Here is a 19,872-nt window from a genome sequence, read left to right as displayed (position 1 = left end):
GGGGTTCTTAACCTTTTCCACCTCAAGGCCCACCTGTTTATCACTAGAAAGCAGGAAGGCCTACAAGAAAACAAAACTCAATGTTTTTGCTTAAAAAGGATGTCATTTTTGGGAAATTTTCAACACTGTGATATGTGGGGGCTACTCTTGTAATATGTGATGTGTATTAGTGAACATTAAATATTAGCAGAATATACAGTTCAGGTGTTTCAAGATGCAAAGGGCAAAAAATGGACAAAGCTGCCTTTGTTATTGTGAAGCTTGTGTTAATATTATTAACTGACAAACCTTTTATATTCCTTTTTTTATTGTGAAGTCAAATATTTTATCACTTATTTTTATGACAAAGTGCCATCACAGGCCCACTACAGACCACTGGCCCCCCTCAGTATGGGTCCAAGGACCATCAAGGGGTGCTTCGCGGCCCACTTGTGGTCCTCGGCCCAGTGGTTGAGAAACCCTGCTGCAAAGCACACTTTTCAAAAAGGTTTTACACAGAACCATCTACAGCACGTTCTCCATCAATGTGAAGAACCCTTTCATGAGGCAAAGAACCCTTTAATCATGGGAAGGGTTCTTCCAGTGTTCTTGGTTATACATACAACCATTTACTTTACTAAAGAACCATCTTTTTTAAGTGCATACCCGATTTATCAAATACCACGTAAATCTCTGTTGTGTATTACAACATAAAAGGGAATCCTGACGTTTTATATTGAAAACGTACTGCATAATTAAGTTATGATGACGTCAAAGTTATTCAGAGTTCTCCGTGAAACTTGCAGAGTCAGGATAGTTCGCAGCAGTTGGACTCGGAACCAGACGTCTAAAGAGTGTAATACCCATAAATCCTCTCTCACGGAGGGTTATTAGATGACATGGTTATGAAAATGCCACCTGACGTCTGAGAGAGAATATTCAACGAGCGATATAAGGTATGATTTGTACGTAAAACATATTTTAAAGACAGGCAGATTCAGAACTTTGTGAGGCAAAATAGTCCGCTAAGAAAACGGATTTCAAGTTTTATCTTTATTAACATTACATAAACAATCAGAAGACACATAGCAACATGGATAGTGAATAAAATACCAATATTTGTCCTTAATATGCGAAATATATGTACTCAAACCTTAAATGGCGCAGCAGTCACTTTCTGGTACCTGAAGCTGCACCATTTAAGGTGGAACGGGAAAATCCGAACAAGAAGCTGGCAAATAAGAAGCTAACTTCAGCTTCGTGTATGAAGGTGCTAACGTTAATCTATTACGACTATCTACACGGATTAGGGAATGCTATAACTACAAGCATTAACCATCATTGTAAATAAATAACTACTACATAAAGTTAAGATCCTCTGAATAAAATATAAAATGAAATAAGCTTAATATAAAACCAGAGGAAAAACACATCATTATGTTCTCTGTGCTTCACCAACCACACGACCATATCTAACTAAACATCACACAAACAAGAGTGTGGATCGCTGCGTTCCCTCCGTTATATAATCCTATCCCTCTTTCTGAAAGCAATATTCTTGAAATAGAGTAATTTTGGACAGTATCTTTCTTAAACTGACGCTCTGTAATGGTACTGAACGCAGTCCAGTAGACTCAACACAGCGTCTAGGTATGTAGATTTAAGCTCTGGGCTCATTGAAAAATCCGAGTTTCCCATTAGTAAATGCGACGGTTTGTGGTGGTTTTCGACAGGACTTGGAGGCAGCGTAAGCGCCGGAAGGCAGAATTGTGGGAAATGTAGTTCATGATCTCGGCGCGTCTTATCGCGTGACGTTCCAGTGACGATATTTTCTTCACTGCAGCCCGAACGTTACGCACCTCGGTGGGATTTTAGCGAACTGTTGGCTTTAATCGCGTCAGTATTTTTCATCGAGTCTCCTTCGGCTGCTTGTTGGCCGCCTGCGAAGAAGCGCCAGTTCTCGTTTTCTCCGTTAACGAGGAACAAAGAGGTACGCAGGTTAGCTGTGTTAGCCGGCTAGCTAACTTGTCGTTAGCAGACATGCGCAGGATTAGCGTTAGCTGGGCGCTTTGGCAGCCCGTTTTTTTTTTAATTTGTCACGAAAATAAAAACATTTCGTTCGTCACTGCTGATTAATATGCGATATATTCCAGATAAACAGTTGGCTTTGCTTAATTTTCTCCAGAACGCGGTGGGACTGTTAGCTGGTAGCTAATTAAAGCTAAGTTAGTTGTGGCCTTGCTGCTGAGGCCAGATTTAGCCAACATTCAGACCACCAGTGATTTTTCTTTTCTATCCAAATGAAGGACTTTCCTGTTACGATGCTTCTTTCTTGAAGGTTAATTTGTATTTGTTGCATTTCAGTGAAAGAGTTTGACCATGTTCGTGTTTTCTCACGCGCTGTGCTGACCATATGACCATAGATGCCATTACTAATAACTGGCCATGCTGGTTGGGCAGCTAATGGCATTAACTGGCTGTATCTGTCTGCTTTCCCAAACTGACGGATAATTAGCCTTTGGTCATTAAGGCTCAAGTATAAGCGTGTCGTTTATTGGCAAACTGGCAGACTATCCAGATCAACCTAGTCCATTCAGGCTTACGTTCAGTCCACCACGTTACTTGGTTTAAGCTCAGTTCTTCAAAGTTTGGCTGAAATTTGAGTTTATTTTGGGCCAGCCGCCGTAATTCTGTTCGAGGACACATTTCTGCATAATTTAGTGGTCAGTTAAGATGTAAACAAACTCATTCAGAGTGGTTTACGCTCCCTGATGCATGAGACGTTGTCCTATGATAGTTTTGTGATAAAGGTTTGGCCTGAAACTTATTTTAATCCATTTCTTTGAATCGATTCAGGGTGGAGGGGTACATGCAGGGCGTTGTGAGGCAAAATAGTCCTCAAAGAAAATGAACTTTTGTCAGATTTACCACTATTTTATCATCATCATTAGCATCACATGTAAAAACTAGAAAGACTCACTGGTGAGTTTTATTTTTATATTTGTTATTTTTTGGATAGTAAATAAGATGGTAGTATTCGTGTTGTAGACATGGAGACCCCTGGTTCCCATCACCACCACTGTAAAGAGTTTGTAACTTTTTCTACAACGAACCATTTCACATCAAACCTCTCTGAATGACTGTTTATATCGCAACAATGGAATTATGCAAAAATTTTGGAAAATCTGTGGCATTCCCCTTTAAGTGTTCCCATTACAGCTGTAAGCCATATAGGCTGGTAATGGTACCTTTGCTGGCATAAAGTCTGCCACACCTGTTGAAAAGTGGAAGAGAGGCAGAACGTTTTAGCTGACTGGGTGGAACATATAAGGCTGTTAACTCCTAGCAGCGGCTGCAGTGTTCAGACAGTAAAATCTCGGCTGTGTGAAATGAGTAACAGTTAGAAGGAGATGGACTGTTCGTTAGATATGACTTTAGCCTGTATTTTTTCAGCCATAAACATTAGTTAGTGATATTTTAATGCATCTGCAATTCACTTCTAGACGTATCATCATCTGAGAAGTGTCTAACATCTATTCTGTACCTTCTCTTTTCCTCTTTCTCCAGAGAAGAGATGTATAACGGTATTGGACTGACCACGCCGCGAGGCAGTGGCACCAACGGCTACGTACAGCGGAACCTTTCCAGCATCCGTTCCAAACGCAGCAGAGACGAGCGTGGAGGAGTGAAGGATGAGAAGGAGCGAGAGCGGCTGGAGAGCCAGCTCAACCGGCAGCCCAACGCAGACATCCTGGAGCACCAGAGGAAGAGACAGCTGGAGGTCAAATGTGCTGAGCTTCAGGACATGATGGAGGAGCAAGGGTAAGGTCGTCTTTGGCCTGCATTGTCCCTTCATCTCAAGACGGATCAAAATGATCCTGAGACTGGATTTGCTGTTTGTCGGTGACTGTTCAGAAAAGTTCCATCCCTAAAATTGGGTCCCACTTTTTTTTGGATAGTTCCTAATAAATTATCTACGAATACTTTACTTGCTAACGAATTATCTGAAACATGGTTAGAGTCAGGTTTAGTTTTTGGGTTGAAGCTGTTGTTGGGGTTTAGGGTCAAATTTGATAGAATGTACTACATTCAACTTAAATATGCAACTCAATTTGTAATTCAAAAAATAAAGACTGTCTTGCTGTGTATCAGCGTTTTAGCACTCAGCCTGAATCCAAGAGGATAGAAAATCAATAACAAACATGTCCGCCTTACGCTAATTGTTCATTTTTACTCATAATAATCAATTGAATAAATCACCATCAACATTCTTGCACTTTCAGCTTACAGACACTCCAGACTAACAGTTTCTGAAGAGGTGTCTGAGGTGCAGCTTGTTTTCAAGATCCCTATAAGAAAAAAATATACAAAATTTTGCAGGCATTAGATACATTTTTGATCAGAAATGACCCAAATTTATAGTTATTAAATTTCTGTTATCATTTACATGTCAAATAATGGCATATCTGACCAACCTAGTGTCTCCTGAAAATAACAACATATGACACGTGTGACTGTCACATGTAAATACTTAATACCCAAAGAATTCCCAAAAAATCTGGGTTTCTAAGAGTTAAATTTCAGCAGAATGTGATAGTTTTGGTTGATCTTTAGTTAAAGACAAGGTGACATTGTCTTCAGTGGATACCAAATTGAATTGCCAGGTAAAATTTTTTTCTTTTTATTTTCTCGTCGTCACCAGTGGACCTATCCATGCTTCACCCTCAGATGCCCTCTTACGTCGCAATGGTTGAGAAGTTGGACAAGCTGGCAAAACATCTTGAAAAAGAAAACATAAAATGTGGGCTGTGCAAATGTTATGGCACATCTTATGTTAACTCAGTTTCACTTAGAAAGTCAACTAAACATGTAATTTACATGGGTTTGTTTTATTCTTTTTATGCATACAACTGTGTTCCTCTAGCTGATCAGAGCTAGGCTGGTTTAAAACGACAACAGAATGAAATGAATTTGCCACCATGCTAACATTAGCTCGATTTCAGGGTCCCAGTCTATCCTACCAGTGTGCCGTTTGACACGCGTACGACGTGTTTTAAACGAATAGTGCACTCTTAATGTAGGTGATATGACGAAGTTGTACAATGCAACTTCTTATTGGATTAAATGGGACTTAGTATGATCTAAAGCCCTTTTCCACACAAAACACAGGATATTACTGTGGTACCTTTACCAGTAATGTTCAGGCTTTGTGGTAAAACGAAACCGAAAGAACAGTGAAAGGGAGAAATGCTCCACTTTGGCAGCTGCATTCTAGACGTCACTGTATTTCCCAGTAATGCATTGCCGTCTCTTCACACAAACTTCCTTGTAATTTACCAAAATTTTGCTGGATCTCGTACTGTTAAATTACCCCATCAACTTTATGGGGATTCCCATTTAATACCCATTTAATTGCTGTTAAAGTCCCTGCTGTACACTTGAAGCTGGTCACTGCAACTTCTGCTCATATAATATTGTAAAACAGTTGGCTGTGCGTAAGGAGAGCATGTATATGACCTAACAGATACCTTTGATTGATCAGCACCACTTTGATTGACAAGGAAATGGGAACTAAGCCATCTTTTCTCTTCAGAAAACAGGACCATCTGTGTTCTCTTGGACTCCCAGCCATAGTTTTCTCGATGTAGCAACTTCAGTTACTGTAATTTCTCAGATTTTTCCCTAAGTGAGCGAGTCTAGTTGCGGATCCAGATTATATGTTGTCCTTATGTCGATAAGTGGCGAATTTTGGCGTATTCGAGTTTGGTGATGTTGCACTCTTAATCTTTCCCCTTTGGCAGGTACTCTGCAGAGGAGATTGAGGAGAAGGTCAGCAGTTTCCGTTTGATGCTGCAGGAGAAACAGGAACCCCCTCCGCCACCTACAGAGAAAGCAGCGTGAGTGTTAATATGACTGCTTCATTTCAGTGAACAGATATATGGAAAATTTGCTAGTTTTGTCAGGTACAGCTTTTATGAGATATACTGGCTGCCAATACTAATTGAATACTCATCAAAGATGCATTTAAACTCAAATAAGGGACCAGATTAACAGAAGCTTTCCTAAGAAAAAAGCCTAAGACAAACCTAAGAGTGTTCTTAAGTCACCCCTCAAAAAAACAAACACAAAACCAACAAACATAAAAAAGCACAATTTCTCAAACATTATTTTTATGGACAGTTCAGTTTCATCTGCTCAGTCAGGGGCAAAAGAAAAATCAAACAAAACGTTAAAAACATTTCATCAAGCAAGCACTAGAAATGAAGTTGGGGGAAATCATCTTGGGAAATATGATCACCGATATCGTCGTAAAACGTGGTCGATTTCAACCATGATAATTTATGACGCTCCTTAGAAGTTGCAGTGGCTTGCCTATTTGCTCTTATAGTCCAAGACAACAGTATGGTTACCATATGTAAGAACAATCTTCAAGAATACCACTTTTTAAGATTTCTAAAATGTTCTTAGCAGAATACTTCTTGGATAATTTTTTTCATTTTAAGTACGATGCTATGGAAAAAAGCCTGTTTAAGATTTTCTGAAGACACTTGTGAATCGGCCCCCAGACGTTGCAGAAACACAGCTGTTTGTTAGTACACTGTTAGAAATAAAGGTGCTATGAAGGTACTTCTTTTTCATTCATCAAGATACAAACAATGTAAATGTCCCCTCAAAGGTACAACAGTGGTTTTGGTGTCTGATTGTGAACCTTAAATAAGTTTTTCCAGGTGAAAAGTTCGTATTTGGACCTTTTTCATAACCGAATGTTTTAAAAGCAAAACAATAAAAAGCCTGGAGACGAGACGGGGTGTGTGGAGTCAGTACAGCTTAGACAATATCATCTCAGTGGATTATGGTACAGTTATGTTCCCTGACTAAAGGTACCTTGAGGGGACCACCCCAGTGACAAGAGGGGCACTGCCCCAGTGACAGTTTAGAACCTTTATTTATGAGAATGTAGGGAGCACTGTACCCCTTTGTGCTAGTAGGTGCCTTCTTAACGTTGTTGCATTACCAAAAGGTAGTGTTAGTTATTGATTCCTAGTTGGTGCTTTGGGGAAAATGTAATTTATGATTCTGATATAGTTATGTTTTCTATTTTTTTTTGATGGCTTAAGTGTTTATTCCTGTTGCCATCCTAGGCTCCCACAACATGACTTTTTCTGTATAGGTTACATGGTCTTAGTGCCAAAGCTTTAAGAGCTTAAAACAACATACTTCTCTAGACTCTTTCCTCAGCTTTACATAGCAAACTATATGACAGGGTTGCCATACCGCCCTCTGTTAAAACTCCATCATATGTTTAAGTATTCCTGTTATATGCCCAGACAGGTGTTCTGATGGCACAACCACAATTAGCACTAAATAGCTCGCAAGAGTTAGGCTTAGTCAAGCAGCTAACATGATCTAGTCAACTCCACGTTATGTATATTAGCATTGTATGCTACCTTTAATCACCCCAATAATTATAAAATCTTTCTTGCTTTCTCCTTCTTTCCCCGTCAGTGTGACTGAGACCCACGCGCTCGCTGCCGCTAACCAGCAGAAGAACGACCGGCTGAGGGAAGCCTTTGGCATCGGCTCGGACTACGTGGACGGCTCCTCGTTCCACCCCGATAGAAAAGAGCGAGAGAAAGAGAAGAGAGAGCAGGAGAGGCTGGAACGGGAGAGACTGCAGCAGCAGAAATATCAGTGAGTGGATTTTGCTGCAGAAGATATATGAATGCGCGTGTAGCACAATTTGTATGTATCAATATAAAGTATATTGTCGGTTATGTTACACAGAAACACAGTGAAACGGTTCGTTTCTGTTTTCTGATGGCTGTTCTTGTGTTAATTTGCAAAGGCAAGCCAAGTTTATTTATATAGCATCTTTCATGCACTGCTGTCCTTTAATGATCTGCTCAGCCTTTTGGTAGAGCACATTTTGAGCCTCTATATATGTTCTGATTTTGCCGCAAGGTGCCATCTTAACAGTTTGGTAGATGTGAATGTTTTAAAAACTGTGGGGTCAAAAAAATGAAAAAAAAACAAAACAAAAAAAACACTGTTTTCGTTAAGATTTACATTGCTTTTTTTCTTGGTGAAGACATTAAAGGGTTAAAAAATGAGAATACAGAGTCAGAGTTGTTTTAAAATAAACAAGAATAGAAAATAAAAACATGAATAAAACTAGATTTAAAAGAGAAAATCATTAAATTAAAAATCAAATTAGAAATTAAATTTAAAAAATCATTAAATTAGAAATTAAATTTAAAAAATCATTAAATTAGAAATTAAATTTTAAAAATCATTAAATTAAAAATCAAATTAGAAGTTAGATTAGGATTTTAAAAAGTGTTGTTACATTAATTTGTAAAGCATTTTGATCCTTCCAGTCATTTAAAATGGTGGTGTGGTCCTACAGTGAAGTTACCTGAGGCAGATGGACCGTCAAGCCAGTAAGGCTGTCTTGAATTGGGTGTAGTAGAGTGGATTGGGACCGAGGCAGGTTATTGGAGGACACTGAGTGTTAGAGATTACGGACTTAGTGTAGCTGCTTTGTCATTATCTCTCGGTCTGTTGTGTAGTTCAGTATTTAGTTTTTTCCTCCAAGCTCTATTTTAAGCTGCACTTTTCTGTTTTTCTTTACAGGATAATAGAAGACACTGATGAATCAGATTCATCATCTACTCGGAAACAGAGCCGGAAAAAGAAACGGAAGAAAAACAAAAGCAGAGACAGGTAAAAGAGTGTGGGAGATAGAAGAATAACTCATTTGGTCTGGGATCATACATGCCAACATTTGTGTTTTGATCCTGCTGTGATCTTTGTGTTCTCTTTGTTTCTTTCTTTCTCATTCTCTCTCAGCTCACAAAGTCCCTCACCTTCTCCTCGAAGAGAGAAGAAAAAGAACAAGAAGAAGAAAAAGAAAAAGTACGCTAATGGTTCAGCCCATGTGCAGTATTGACCAAATTTACACCGATCAGGCATAACATTATAACATTATGACCATCTCCTTGTTTCTACACTCATTGTCCATTTTATCAGCTCCACTTACTGTATAGGTGCACTTTGTAGTTCTACAGTTACAGACTGTAGTCCATCTGTTTCTCTGATACTTTGTTAGCCCCCTTTTACCCTGTTCTTCAGTGGTCAGGACCCCAGTGGACCCTCACAGAGCAGGAACTATTGGGTGGTGGATCATTCTCAGCACTGCAGTAACACTGACGTGGTGGTGGTGTGTTAGTGTGTGTTGTGCTGGTCTGAGTGGATCAGACACAGCAGTGCTGCTGGAGTTTTTAAACACTGTGTCCACTCACTGTCCACTCTGTTAGACACTCCTACCTTGTCAGTCCACCTTGTAGATGTAAAGTCAGAGACGACAGCTCATCTGCTGCTGCACAGTTTGTGTTGGTCATCCTCTAGTCCTTCATCAGTGGTCACAGGACGCTGTTGGCTGGATATTTTTGGTTGGTGGACTATTCTCAGTCCAGCAGTGACACTGAGGTGTTTAAAAACTCCAGCAGCACTGCTGTGTCTGATCCACTCAGACCAGCACAACACACACTAACACACCACCACCACGTCAGTGTTACTGCAGTGCTGAGAATGATCCTCCACCCAAATAGTACCTGCTCTGTGAGGGTCCATGGGGGTCCTGACCACTGAAGAACAGGGTAAAAGGGGGCTAAAAAAGTATGCAGAGAAACAGATGGACTACAGTCTGTAACTGTAGAACTACAAAGTGCGCCTATATAGTAAGTGGAGCTGATAAAATGGACAATGAGCGTAGAAACAAGGACATAATGTTATGCCTGATCGGTGTAATGCAGTATTGGCCAAATTTATGTATTACTAATATTATGGTGATGCATAGTCACGTTCTCTAGTGTTGGGTCCTGTTTTCAAGACAGTCTTTATTTATGTTTCGTATCTGTTTGTCTTATTTTTATGTAGGGAAGCATCAGTACAGAGTGACCAAGCAAGGTGAGTCATTCCTTCTTAAAGAAGAATCGGTTTATTTCTCAAGTGTGTTTTGTAAATTAATCTCTGTGGTCTCATTTTTTTTCATTTCAGTTCATCCGAGGACAAACAGGTGTCGAAGAGAAAGAGGAAAGACAGCAATAACGAGACTCCTCCACCCACAAAGAGCCGCAAGCAGCGCAGTGCATCGTCCAGTTCAGCACACAGGTATGAGGTGTCACTAAAAAGGTCATACTGATCATACAAATAAGATGTGAGATGAAAAAATACAAAATAGGAATGTCAGAATTTAAGTAACAATATAGAATAACTTTAATAACTTTCCAGGTTTTTATTTTTCCATTGACATACTCCTTTTTCTTTTCAGCAGGTCACCAGCCCCGTTAAGGGAAAGGCAGCAGAATGCAGCTGTATCCAGAAAAGAGGAGAGGAGCAGGGGCAGGTCTCCTGATCGAAGGGCCCATGGCCGTCAGGAAAGCCTAGAAAGGATGGAGATAAGAGAGGTAAGAAAAGAGCGAAGCCATATCAGAAGCAATGCTTAAATGCCAGTATGTTATTAAAGGGACACTTCAGTTTAAAATGCCATCACAGTATGATGTGATGTTTGTATGTTTGTCTGTAAAATTGGACAAAAATATGGACAATATTCAGGCTTCAGGTTGGCTGCTACTCGGGTTAGATATGCAACACACTTAAGTCCATGTTTATAGATGACAGCGTGTCATACAGTGTGAGGAAACCACATAGGCAAGTCTGTTTGCAGCTGCTTAAAGAGTACATCCACCCTCGATTAGTACTGGTCCAAGGTTAGGGGGTGGATCACAAGTATGTGTGTGTGGAGGCAGGGCACTGAATCCAGGGCAAAAATGATGAAGACTTGTTGGCTCTTGGCAAGACATTTAGAGCGGGCACGTTTTTTAAACTTTGGACTATTTTTACAACTGAAAGTGCTGCGCCTACTTTTACATAAGAGGTGAATAGAGATCCTCACTTTGTCTTGGGTTGGACTGTGGCTACAGATTTGCTCCTTGGACTTTTTAGGGTCTTGGAGAGTCCAAACCATGATTTGACCGTTAAACATCTGTTTAGAGTACAATTTTTGTTGTACAGATCATTTATACTAACAGAGTACGCCTTCAAGCTTCTGTATGACTGTGTTTAGAGCTCAGATATTCTTTAACAATGCAACATGGCAGCAAACATTGTACAATAAAACATATCTTAGCTGATCCACTTTTTGGTTAAATATGATTAAATGTAATCCACATTTTGGGAAAACTTTGTAAATTTGATTTTTGAACTGACGTGCTTTAGAAAGGATTGCTAGCTTCCATTTTTTGTCAGCCCTATTAGCCTTTGTGACTTAGTCACACCATAAATGGATGTATTTGGGCTTGAGCTGATCACGACGGTATTACAAGTCGCCCATAGTTACCATCTGCCATGATTGTCAATCCAGATGGAAGTTTTACATGTCAGAAAATTGACGTCTACAACGTTAAAGATGGACAAAAGTAATCATATTTGTCTCATGATCTGTCTTCTGTGTAGTATTTTTTTAAATAAGCCCTGTTATTATGATGTCTAGCTTCAGAACATCCTGTAGCGACGAGGCAGCACTGCTGCAGCCAATTAGCACAGAATGTTTCTCTCACTGAACATAAATGAGGGCTTAAATAATTGAGTTTGAGTTAATAAAAGCAAAAAAGCTAATAATAATAATAGCTTATCGTAACAGTAACTGCTGTCACATGGTAAGCTTTGTTTTTTTTAAAAAATGGCTAAATTGATCTGTTAACGTGTTATTTCTTATACCTACAGCACTGTCAATTTAAACTAATTGCAAAGTTAACTTAAAAGTTGTAGGGTAAAAAAAAATTTCACCGCTTTAATCAGCTTCTCTGTAGCCACATTACCTGTTGCGTTGAAACGGGTTACTAGAGAAAAGGAGAAGGACAGAGAAGGAAAGGACAGAGAGATTGTGCCTTGTAAACAAAGTCCGTATAGGAAAGTTGAGCGTTACGAGCGTCACATTCATATTTGAATCAACCACTCGTAACCGGTTGAACCATAAGCCAAAACACATTATGAAACCATCAGAAACCAGAAGAAAACACTTGATTGTTTCTTTTAATGGTTGAGTTCAAAAACTAAAGTTTATTTTAGCATAAAGCTTAATATTATGCTCAGTTTAAGCTTGGTTAAGGTAAAGTTTTATTCCTGTGCATGTAATGTAAGCGTACACATAAAGCCCTCGTATTAAGGGTAAGCTGATTGAGCTATATGTGTACATAACCCATTATTTTACCCAGAGAATCTCTATATGCGTTCAAACCAAAGTTTGTTTTAGCCTAAAACATTAGAATATAACGTTAGCCCAAAGCAAATGTATTGGAAACCCACATACAACAACTGTAATGTTGATTACCCTAAAGTTCGCTAAGAAAAACCACAATTGTCGGCGCATGCGCTGAACGCCACTGGCTTGATCCTGTGGGAGTGAAACTGCTGGCGTGAAACTGTGGCTCTGCAGCCAGATATTATTGGAGAAAGGTGCTGCAGGTCTGTGAAGTGCAGCCTCTCAGTCAGTATTTTCTGCTCCTATCATCATTCTCCTGGCTAGGCGGCGCAACTGGACAGTAATATACTACATACCCTTGAGCCAAGATGGTTTATCAAGCTAATGTTTTTACTCTCGTTTTCAGAGATCTCCAAGACATTCCAGGTCCCCTGAGCGGAACAAGAGGGACAGAGAAAGAGATCGAGAGCGGGAAAAGGATCGAGAAAAGGAGCGAGCAAAAGAAAAACCCCAGAGAGGGCGGCACGATTCCTCATCCCCGTCTCCACCCCCGAAACAACCGCGGGACAGAAGAGCACGGAGCGAGGAGCGGGACAGAGAAAAGGCCCCTCAAAGAAAAAGACACGACTCCTCATCTCGTTCTCCGTCTCCCAAACGTCAGAAAGACAGGAGGCAGAGGAGTGTAGAGAAGGAGCGCGAGGATGAGAGGAGGAAGAAGGACAAACCACAAAAACGACACGACTCGTCATCATCCCCATCACCTTCGCCGCAGAAGGACAGAGCACGGAGAGAACGCAGCAGAGACAAAGACAAAGGGCCTTCCCTCGCAGCTCCTTCAGACAGACACCGGGAGAGAGACGGAGGAAGAGACAGAGATGGAGGAAGAGAGACGGACAGACAGAAAGACAGAGATAGAGACGCCGCACCGAGTCGGAAAGACGATAGAACGAGAGAGAGTGATAAAGGTAAAGAAAGGGGCCGAAACCGCTCCGGTGACTCCACCTCGCCGGCCCGGCGCTCGCCGTACTCAAACGGAAGGCAAAAAGAGGCGGAGCGCGAGAGAGAACGAGTTAAGGAGAGAGAGCGAGAAGAACAGAGAGAAAAGGAGCGAGTGAGGGAAAGGGAACGGGAGGAAGCAAGGAGGCAGGAAGAGAGGAGAAAAGAGCGAGAGAATGACAGAGAAAAAGAGAGAGAAGTGTCCAGGTCCTCCAACGACAAACACTCCGAAGAGAGACGCTCTGGAAGAGACGTTGAGGCCGAAAGGAGGACGAACAGAGAAAAGGCCATGGCAGAGACGGAAAGAAAGGAGAAAGGGATGAGGGAAGGGGATGATAAGCTGGGAAGAACGAAGGAAAAGAGCCCGCAAGAGAAGGAGAGGGAGAAACAGCAGACAAAGGAGCAAGAGCGGGAAAAAGACAAGCCAGAAAAGAAAAGCAAACCCAAGGCTACGAGCAGCAGCAGCAGCAGCAGCAGCAGCAGTAATAGTAATAGCAGCAGTAGTGATAGTAGTGATAGTGACAGTGACAGTTCATCCTCATCCTCCTCCTCCTCTTCTTCTTCCTCCTCTTCATCATCGTCTTCATCATCTGACGACGAAAAGGAGAAAAACAAGGACGTGTCGAGCGAAAACAGCGGCTACGGTACACTGGTGCCTCACACCCTCATAGCTCAGGCTGTGGCTCGGAGGGAAAAGGAGAAAGAAGGAAATGATGTGGATAAAGAGAGAGGGAAGGACAGATACACTCCAACAGAGCAGGAAAGTGTGTCGGCTCAGCAGGACCGTGCTTCGTCCAGTAGAGAAGAGGAAAGGGACAAGCGAAGCAGAGAGCCGGACAGGGACAGAAGGCCAGTGTCGTCAAGTTCCCCTCCGAGACCAGCTCAGAGGGATCGAGGAGCAGAGAAAGAGAGGGATCGAGGTAAAGAGAGGTACACGCCTACAGAAAGCTCCAGCCCTCCTCGGTCACCTCCAGTACAAAGCAGAGACAGAGAGCGAGGCAGGTACAGTCCTCAACAGACCACCAGGACCCAAAGCAAGGAACCCGAAAGGCACAGAGACTACAAGAACCGGTACACTCCTTCAGAGCTCGAACGTGAACCGGCTCGCTTCTCGCCAAGCAGAGACAGGAACAGACCGAGTGAAAGAAGACGGGATTTGTCTCCGCCGCTTTCACCAAAGGCTAGAGGCAGGGATGACGAGTCCCAGAGTAAACGAGTGTCGCCCCGTTCCCGTTCCCCTGCTCGCCACACGCCGCCCCGGCAGTATCAGGAGCCCCCACGCTCCCCCAGCCCAAGGCGGAGGGGCAGGAGACCCTCGCCGCCCCGCGTCTCACCTCGCTCACGCCGGGAGAACAGCCGGGAGCGCCTCAGAGAGAGGGAGAGAGATAGAGGGAGGGCGGGAGACAGGGAGAGAGAGCGAGAGCGCTCCAGAGAGAGGAAGACGAGAAGCAGCAGGTCTCGAAGCCCACGTAGACGAAGCCCCCCGTACAGGTAAGAGACTAAGACCAGGGATTTTCTGTGGTTTTTATTAAAGGGATATGGCTGAACAAAATGGACATAAAATGTAATTCAGTAAAGCTGCTGCTGTGTAAACTGACATGGTTTTTAAGCAGAAAAGAAAATACTAAATTACAAAAACACCTTTCACTGTTGTGCAAAACAAAAATGATGAAATACAACATAAGAAAATAAAAGTAGGTTTATGGAGGAAGAAACCATTTATTTGGCATTTTTGCCTGTCTAATTATGTCAAGTTTGATTTTTTTTTGGTTTTTTAGTTTTAGTTTGATTACTTAAATTTTTGGGCGTGTAGACAAAACTCTTAAAATTTTGCCAGAAGTTATTCGTTTCTGAAAGTGGTGTTATTCAATAACATCTGAAAATTAGATGAAAAACAAGTGGATAGTTTTCTCATGATAATAATTTATTACTCTTCTTATACCTATTTTTTTTTTTTCTTTACCCAGGTCACGTCGTTCACCTTCTCCCGCCCACTGGCGTAGAAGCAGCCGGTCACGGTCCAGAGAAAGAGAACGAGAGCGAGAGCGAGAAAGGGAGAGGGAGATGGAGAAGGAAAGAGAGAGGGAGAAAACCCGTGAGCAAGAGAAGGAGCGTGAGCAGCAGAGAGAGCGGGAGAGAGAGCGTGAAAAAGAGAGAGAAAAGAAAGCAAAATCACCCCCACGCCGCTCTCCCTCTTCCTCCTCCACGTCCTCCTCCTCCTCCAGTTCATCCTCCTCATCCTCACCGTCTCCTCAGAGGAAGCCGACCGGAGAGAAAGGGATGAAACCTGATTCACAGAAGGACAGAGAAGAGATTAGTGAGTCAGAAAAAAGGTACAGGTCTCATTCAACTTCTCCTCCTCAAACTCGAGATACACGCTGCCCTCCAAACCAGTCTGGCCGCAGGTCCCGCTCAGGAGACCAGCCTCAGAGATCCAGGTCACCAGCTGTCAGCCAATCAGAGACGAGGGAGGCATCAAGGGGGAGATCTAGAGGGCAATCACCAGCAGCTCCAAACCAAAGGCAACCAATCAGAGGAGAGAACGCAGTGAATGGAAGACCAGAGAAGGATACTGCAGCACAGCGGAAGAACAGCAGGAGCAGCTCCAGCTCATCTTCTTCCTCGTCCTCTTCATCATCCTCCTCATCGTCAGAGAGCTCTGACTCAGAGACAGAGAAAGGGAAAGGGTGAGTTATAGGGGTGTAAGGATTAATTGAAGGTGGTGATTCACCTGCGTTAATTTAAATGCAACCTGTTAGACCTATTACACTGATTAACCTATTACACTAGTATTTGAAAAGCTGTGAGGTCATTTTTTGGCAGAAATATAATTTTGAGTCAGAAAAATCCTGCTTTGTGTGTTATTTTCTGTTTCACTACAGTTTACACTGTTTTGGAAAACACTCCAGGATGGATGGAGTGTAAAGCAGGAAGAACTCCATAACATAAATGACCCCACGGCAGCAAGGAGTAGCCTTCGCTGTGCTGCTTTGTTAGGAAATCTCTGCTCTAGCTTTGCAACGCACTTTTCTTTTGAGCCATACACATCCTCACATTGTTCTTGAGTTGTTTGACATCAGATTTTATGAGGTATTACTGCCCTCTGGTGAGCTGAAATGCTCGTGAGCGTTTTTGAGTTATTTTTCTCTTTTGGACGGAGAGATTTTCCAAAATGCTGGTGTAAACAAAGATTTTGGTTATTTTGAAAATGGAGATTTTTTTTTTTTTACACATATATATATTTTTTTATTTTTTTTATATATATATATATATATATATATATAATTTTAGATAACTGTAATCGTGCCAGAATACATCATGTTGAAATTTAAGACTGCGTGATTCACTGATTATCCAAAAAACCTGAATCAAACGGAGTTATAACACTCTTGGTAGTGAATAAGTTGTAACAATGATATAAACAGATGGACTGATCTGTAAATTAAATTAGGGGCTAATTTTCTGGTTGTCCTTTATTCTTTCTCTGATGTTTTCACTTGTCTTGCAGGCCTGATAAAGCAGCAAGTAGACACTCTTCCTCATCCTCATCAGAAAGTGAGAAAGAAGAGACGAAAAGGTGCCATGATATATTACTATATATGCTATATTCTCACAGTATTATGATATTATATTTCATATCTCGCAATGCATATTATGCTGTTCACTTTTTCCTCACCTCTATAAGGCTACTGTTCCCCCATCACCTCCCCCAAACACACACACACACAGTGCCCAGTGGTGCATCTGTTTTATGCTGGTTTTGTTCTTTCCTCTCAGTCCACCTCGTCGGCCGAGAGTTCCAGCCGATTCGCTGAGAGACTCCAGGTCACTCAGCTATTCTCCCCCTGCCAGGCAGCGCAGGACCGCCCGCTCCCCTCCCCCTCGAAGGTGGGTGACAAGTTTGTCAGTTTATGTTGTAGAAAGTCTTAAAGCTGCATTCAATGCGTGTTTGTCTGCTCGAAGCCTGGCCACGAGTTCACTAGGTGCAGAATTTTGTTGCAGCTTGTAAAGGTGTTTTCCACTGATGCATATTGAGTAACACATGAGTAACATATACTGCACAAACCTTAGACCTGTTGCGAGAATTACAGGTAGTTATTGTTGGTTTTATTCAGTTAAAAATGTAAATACTGACACTTTGAGGGTATATTTGAAAAATGCCTTTCCAAATTTCTGTTAAACATTGCAGAAGTGTCCAATAGGGGGAAGACTTTAGCATATGTCTGATCAAGCAGGTCACCAGGGTTGTTGTATTCAGTAGAGAAAGATACCGAAAAATAAAAAATGTACAGAGAAATTGTACTTAAGTGAAAGTACTTTGTCAATCTTACTCAATTAGAAGTTATTTGAGTTAAAGTAAAACCTTCAGTATGTAAAAGAGACAAGTAAACATTTTAGCAGAACATTGAATGGGTTCTGTGTTTGGTGGAGTTTGGTTCAGTGACTGATGGACTAATTGGTACTGATATTGACCCTGAGACAGACTAACATAGTTCTGTGCAGTATCATTTCACTGGTTGGATGTTTAAAAATGATAAATTGAAATGCATGGAATCTCCAGGCAAGTATTTCTTATTAACAAGTATGGATTTTTGGGCTCCTGAGTGGTGCAGCCGTCTAAGCGATCGCAAGTTCGATCCCTGGTGATGCCACTGCCATCCGTGGCCGGGAGTCCAAGTGAGCACAATTGGCCTCGCTCTCTGTGTGGGTAATAAGGCGCCCCCTGTCTCCCCCATCACCCAGAAAAAACGTGATGCAAGTCAGCGCAGGCGTCTGTTAGCTGACGTAACAGATCTGATGGTGGGCGCTTTCCTCTAAACGCGTTTGGCTGTCCAGTGATGTTCTGTTAGCAGCAGTTTGAAAAGATGCAGTAGAGCTTCACAGGTCTCAGGGGAAGCCTGTGTTAGCCTTCGTCCTCCTGGTGCTGGTGGTATCGTGTGATTGGGGGAGTCCCAACTAGTAGGTGGAATTGGATACAGCTAAATTGAGGAGGAAGTATACAGTTTCAGTATCATTATTTCACAGGTAACTATGGTACCTGTGGAATAGTAACAAAGTACAGGTACTCAGGTATTTTCCACCCCAAGTGACGGATCAGATTCAGAATCCGAACCAGAATCACTTTATTTCGCCAAACGTGCTGCTCATACAAGTAATTTATGTTGGTAAGTGCACACATGCACGTAACATACTAAACAGACCAGACAAGCACGGACTGTTAACAAGTATTTGGCAAATTAAAATAAAAATACAGTAGATAGAGTAAAGGATAATGAATACTAAGAGCTGAGAAGTGTGGATATCTGTACATAGGCAGATAAAAATACTAGTATGAAGGTCTGAGGACGCGTACCAATTAAAACCTATTGTATAATTTAATTATATAATAAAATTGTACAGAACATCACAGAACAAGAATAGTTGCAGAAATGTAACATCTGTAAAGCTGTGCAAATGGTAAGTTTAGTGCTGTGTTTGTCATTACACTGTTGTAATGTTCTTGTTTAAAAGCTTTATTAAATTTCAGTTTAGCAGTTTCTTAAGGCTTTAATGCGCTTCATTTACCTCTTTTCTTTCTCCCTTTTTTTCCAGGAGGTCCAGAAGCAGATCTCCCAACAACAGGAGGAGAAAATAAAGAAAACAGTTGCATTTAGCTGTACATCAACTTCCTTTGTAATTTTTTTTCCCCCCTCGGTTCTTTTTCCCCGTCCCCACCCGGAGTACCACATGACGCTTTAAGAAGATGTGAAGCAGAAGCAGATGCTTCATTAATTTTGACGACACATGAGCCGCGAACTGGAGGAAACATCTCAGAGATCCCTGTTTTTTGGCACTCAGACGTATCACCGGGGACTCCTTTATTTTGACTTTTATTATAATGTAATTCAAATGCAAGCAGAGAGAGAAGTAGAGCCACCTACATGTCACTTACTGTTCTGTGCCAACAGATGCCGAACACCGTTTATCCAATCACACGTCACAAACACACACGAGACCAGAGCTTCTCTCTGCCCTGCTGCAGTGTTCTGAATGTAGATAAACACTTGTAATTGTTATCTGAAAGGACAGTGTCCTGCTTACATGTCTGTGAGTAGACCCTAATCTTTTTGTTTCTCTTTGTGCAAAAAAAATGAATAAAAAAAGGTTGTATCTTCCTTTGTAGACTTTTTTTTTTTTTCCCCCCAGGGTATATTTTGGTTTCTCCATCTGAATGTACATGCCCAAATCGTAAGGTAAATTATTCAGTAACTGCATGAAATAAATGTAAATTTTTATTTTTATTTTATTTTTATTTTTTTTGTAAAAGCTCCCCTCAAATTAACAGAACGTGTTTTATGATCACACACATTGCTATATGCTTACAATTTACTGCTGAAAGCCAAAAATCTTAGATGCTCTTTGTATTTTTTTTTATAAAAATAATTTTTACAGAGCAGATCACTGAAGAGACGCCATCTGTTTATAGTTTATAGTCCAGATTTGTGGAAAAATGGGTCGACTTTCAGTAGAAAAAAAAAGAATTGTGAGTTCAGCTTTTTTTCTTATAAGGGTTTAAAATTACATCACCCATCTATTTGACTGGAATGAAGACAGTTACAGCTCTTATACGACCCCCACCTTCTGAATGTAGC

The 19,872-nt window shown here is 41.4% G+C and overlaps 1 protein-coding gene across 2 annotated transcripts; it reads left to right on the top strand.

Annotated features, from left to right (window-relative positions):
* Nucleotides 1-1,743: 1,743 nt before the first annotated feature.
* srrm2 (serine/arginine repetitive matrix 2) lies at nt 1,744-19,395 on the top strand. Of its 2 annotated transcripts, none has more exons than XM_036560748.1 (14): nt 1,744-1,969; nt 3,547-3,801; nt 5,781-5,876; nt 7,486-7,671; nt 8,614-8,703; nt 8,830-8,895; nt 9,919-9,948; nt 10,039-10,152; nt 10,316-10,448; nt 12,651-14,731; nt 15,208-15,927; nt 16,749-16,817; nt 17,018-17,128; nt 18,833-19,395. In XM_036560748.1, exons 2-14 carry the CDS (start codon nt 3,554-3,556, stop codon nt 18,873-18,875), a joined length of 3,987 nt encoding a protein of 1,328 aa, XP_036416641.1. In that variant the 5' UTR covers nt 1,744-1,969; nt 3,547-3,553; the 3' UTR covers nt 18,876-19,395. The 2 variants fall into 2 exon arrangements, with proteins under 2 accessions (XP_036416641.1, XP_036416640.1); XM_036560747.1 differs by having other exon boundaries at nt 10,313-10,448.
* Nucleotides 19,396-19,872: the final 477 nt, after the last annotated feature.

The sequence above is a fragment of the Colossoma macropomum genome, unplaced genomic scaffold (assembly GCF_904425465.1).
Source record: "Colossoma macropomum unplaced genomic scaffold, Colossoma_macropomum, whole genome shotgun sequence".
Taxonomy (NCBI): Eukaryota; Metazoa; Chordata; class Actinopteri; order Characiformes; family Serrasalmidae; genus Colossoma; species Colossoma macropomum.
This window is presented reverse-complemented; position numbering and strand designations above follow the sequence as displayed.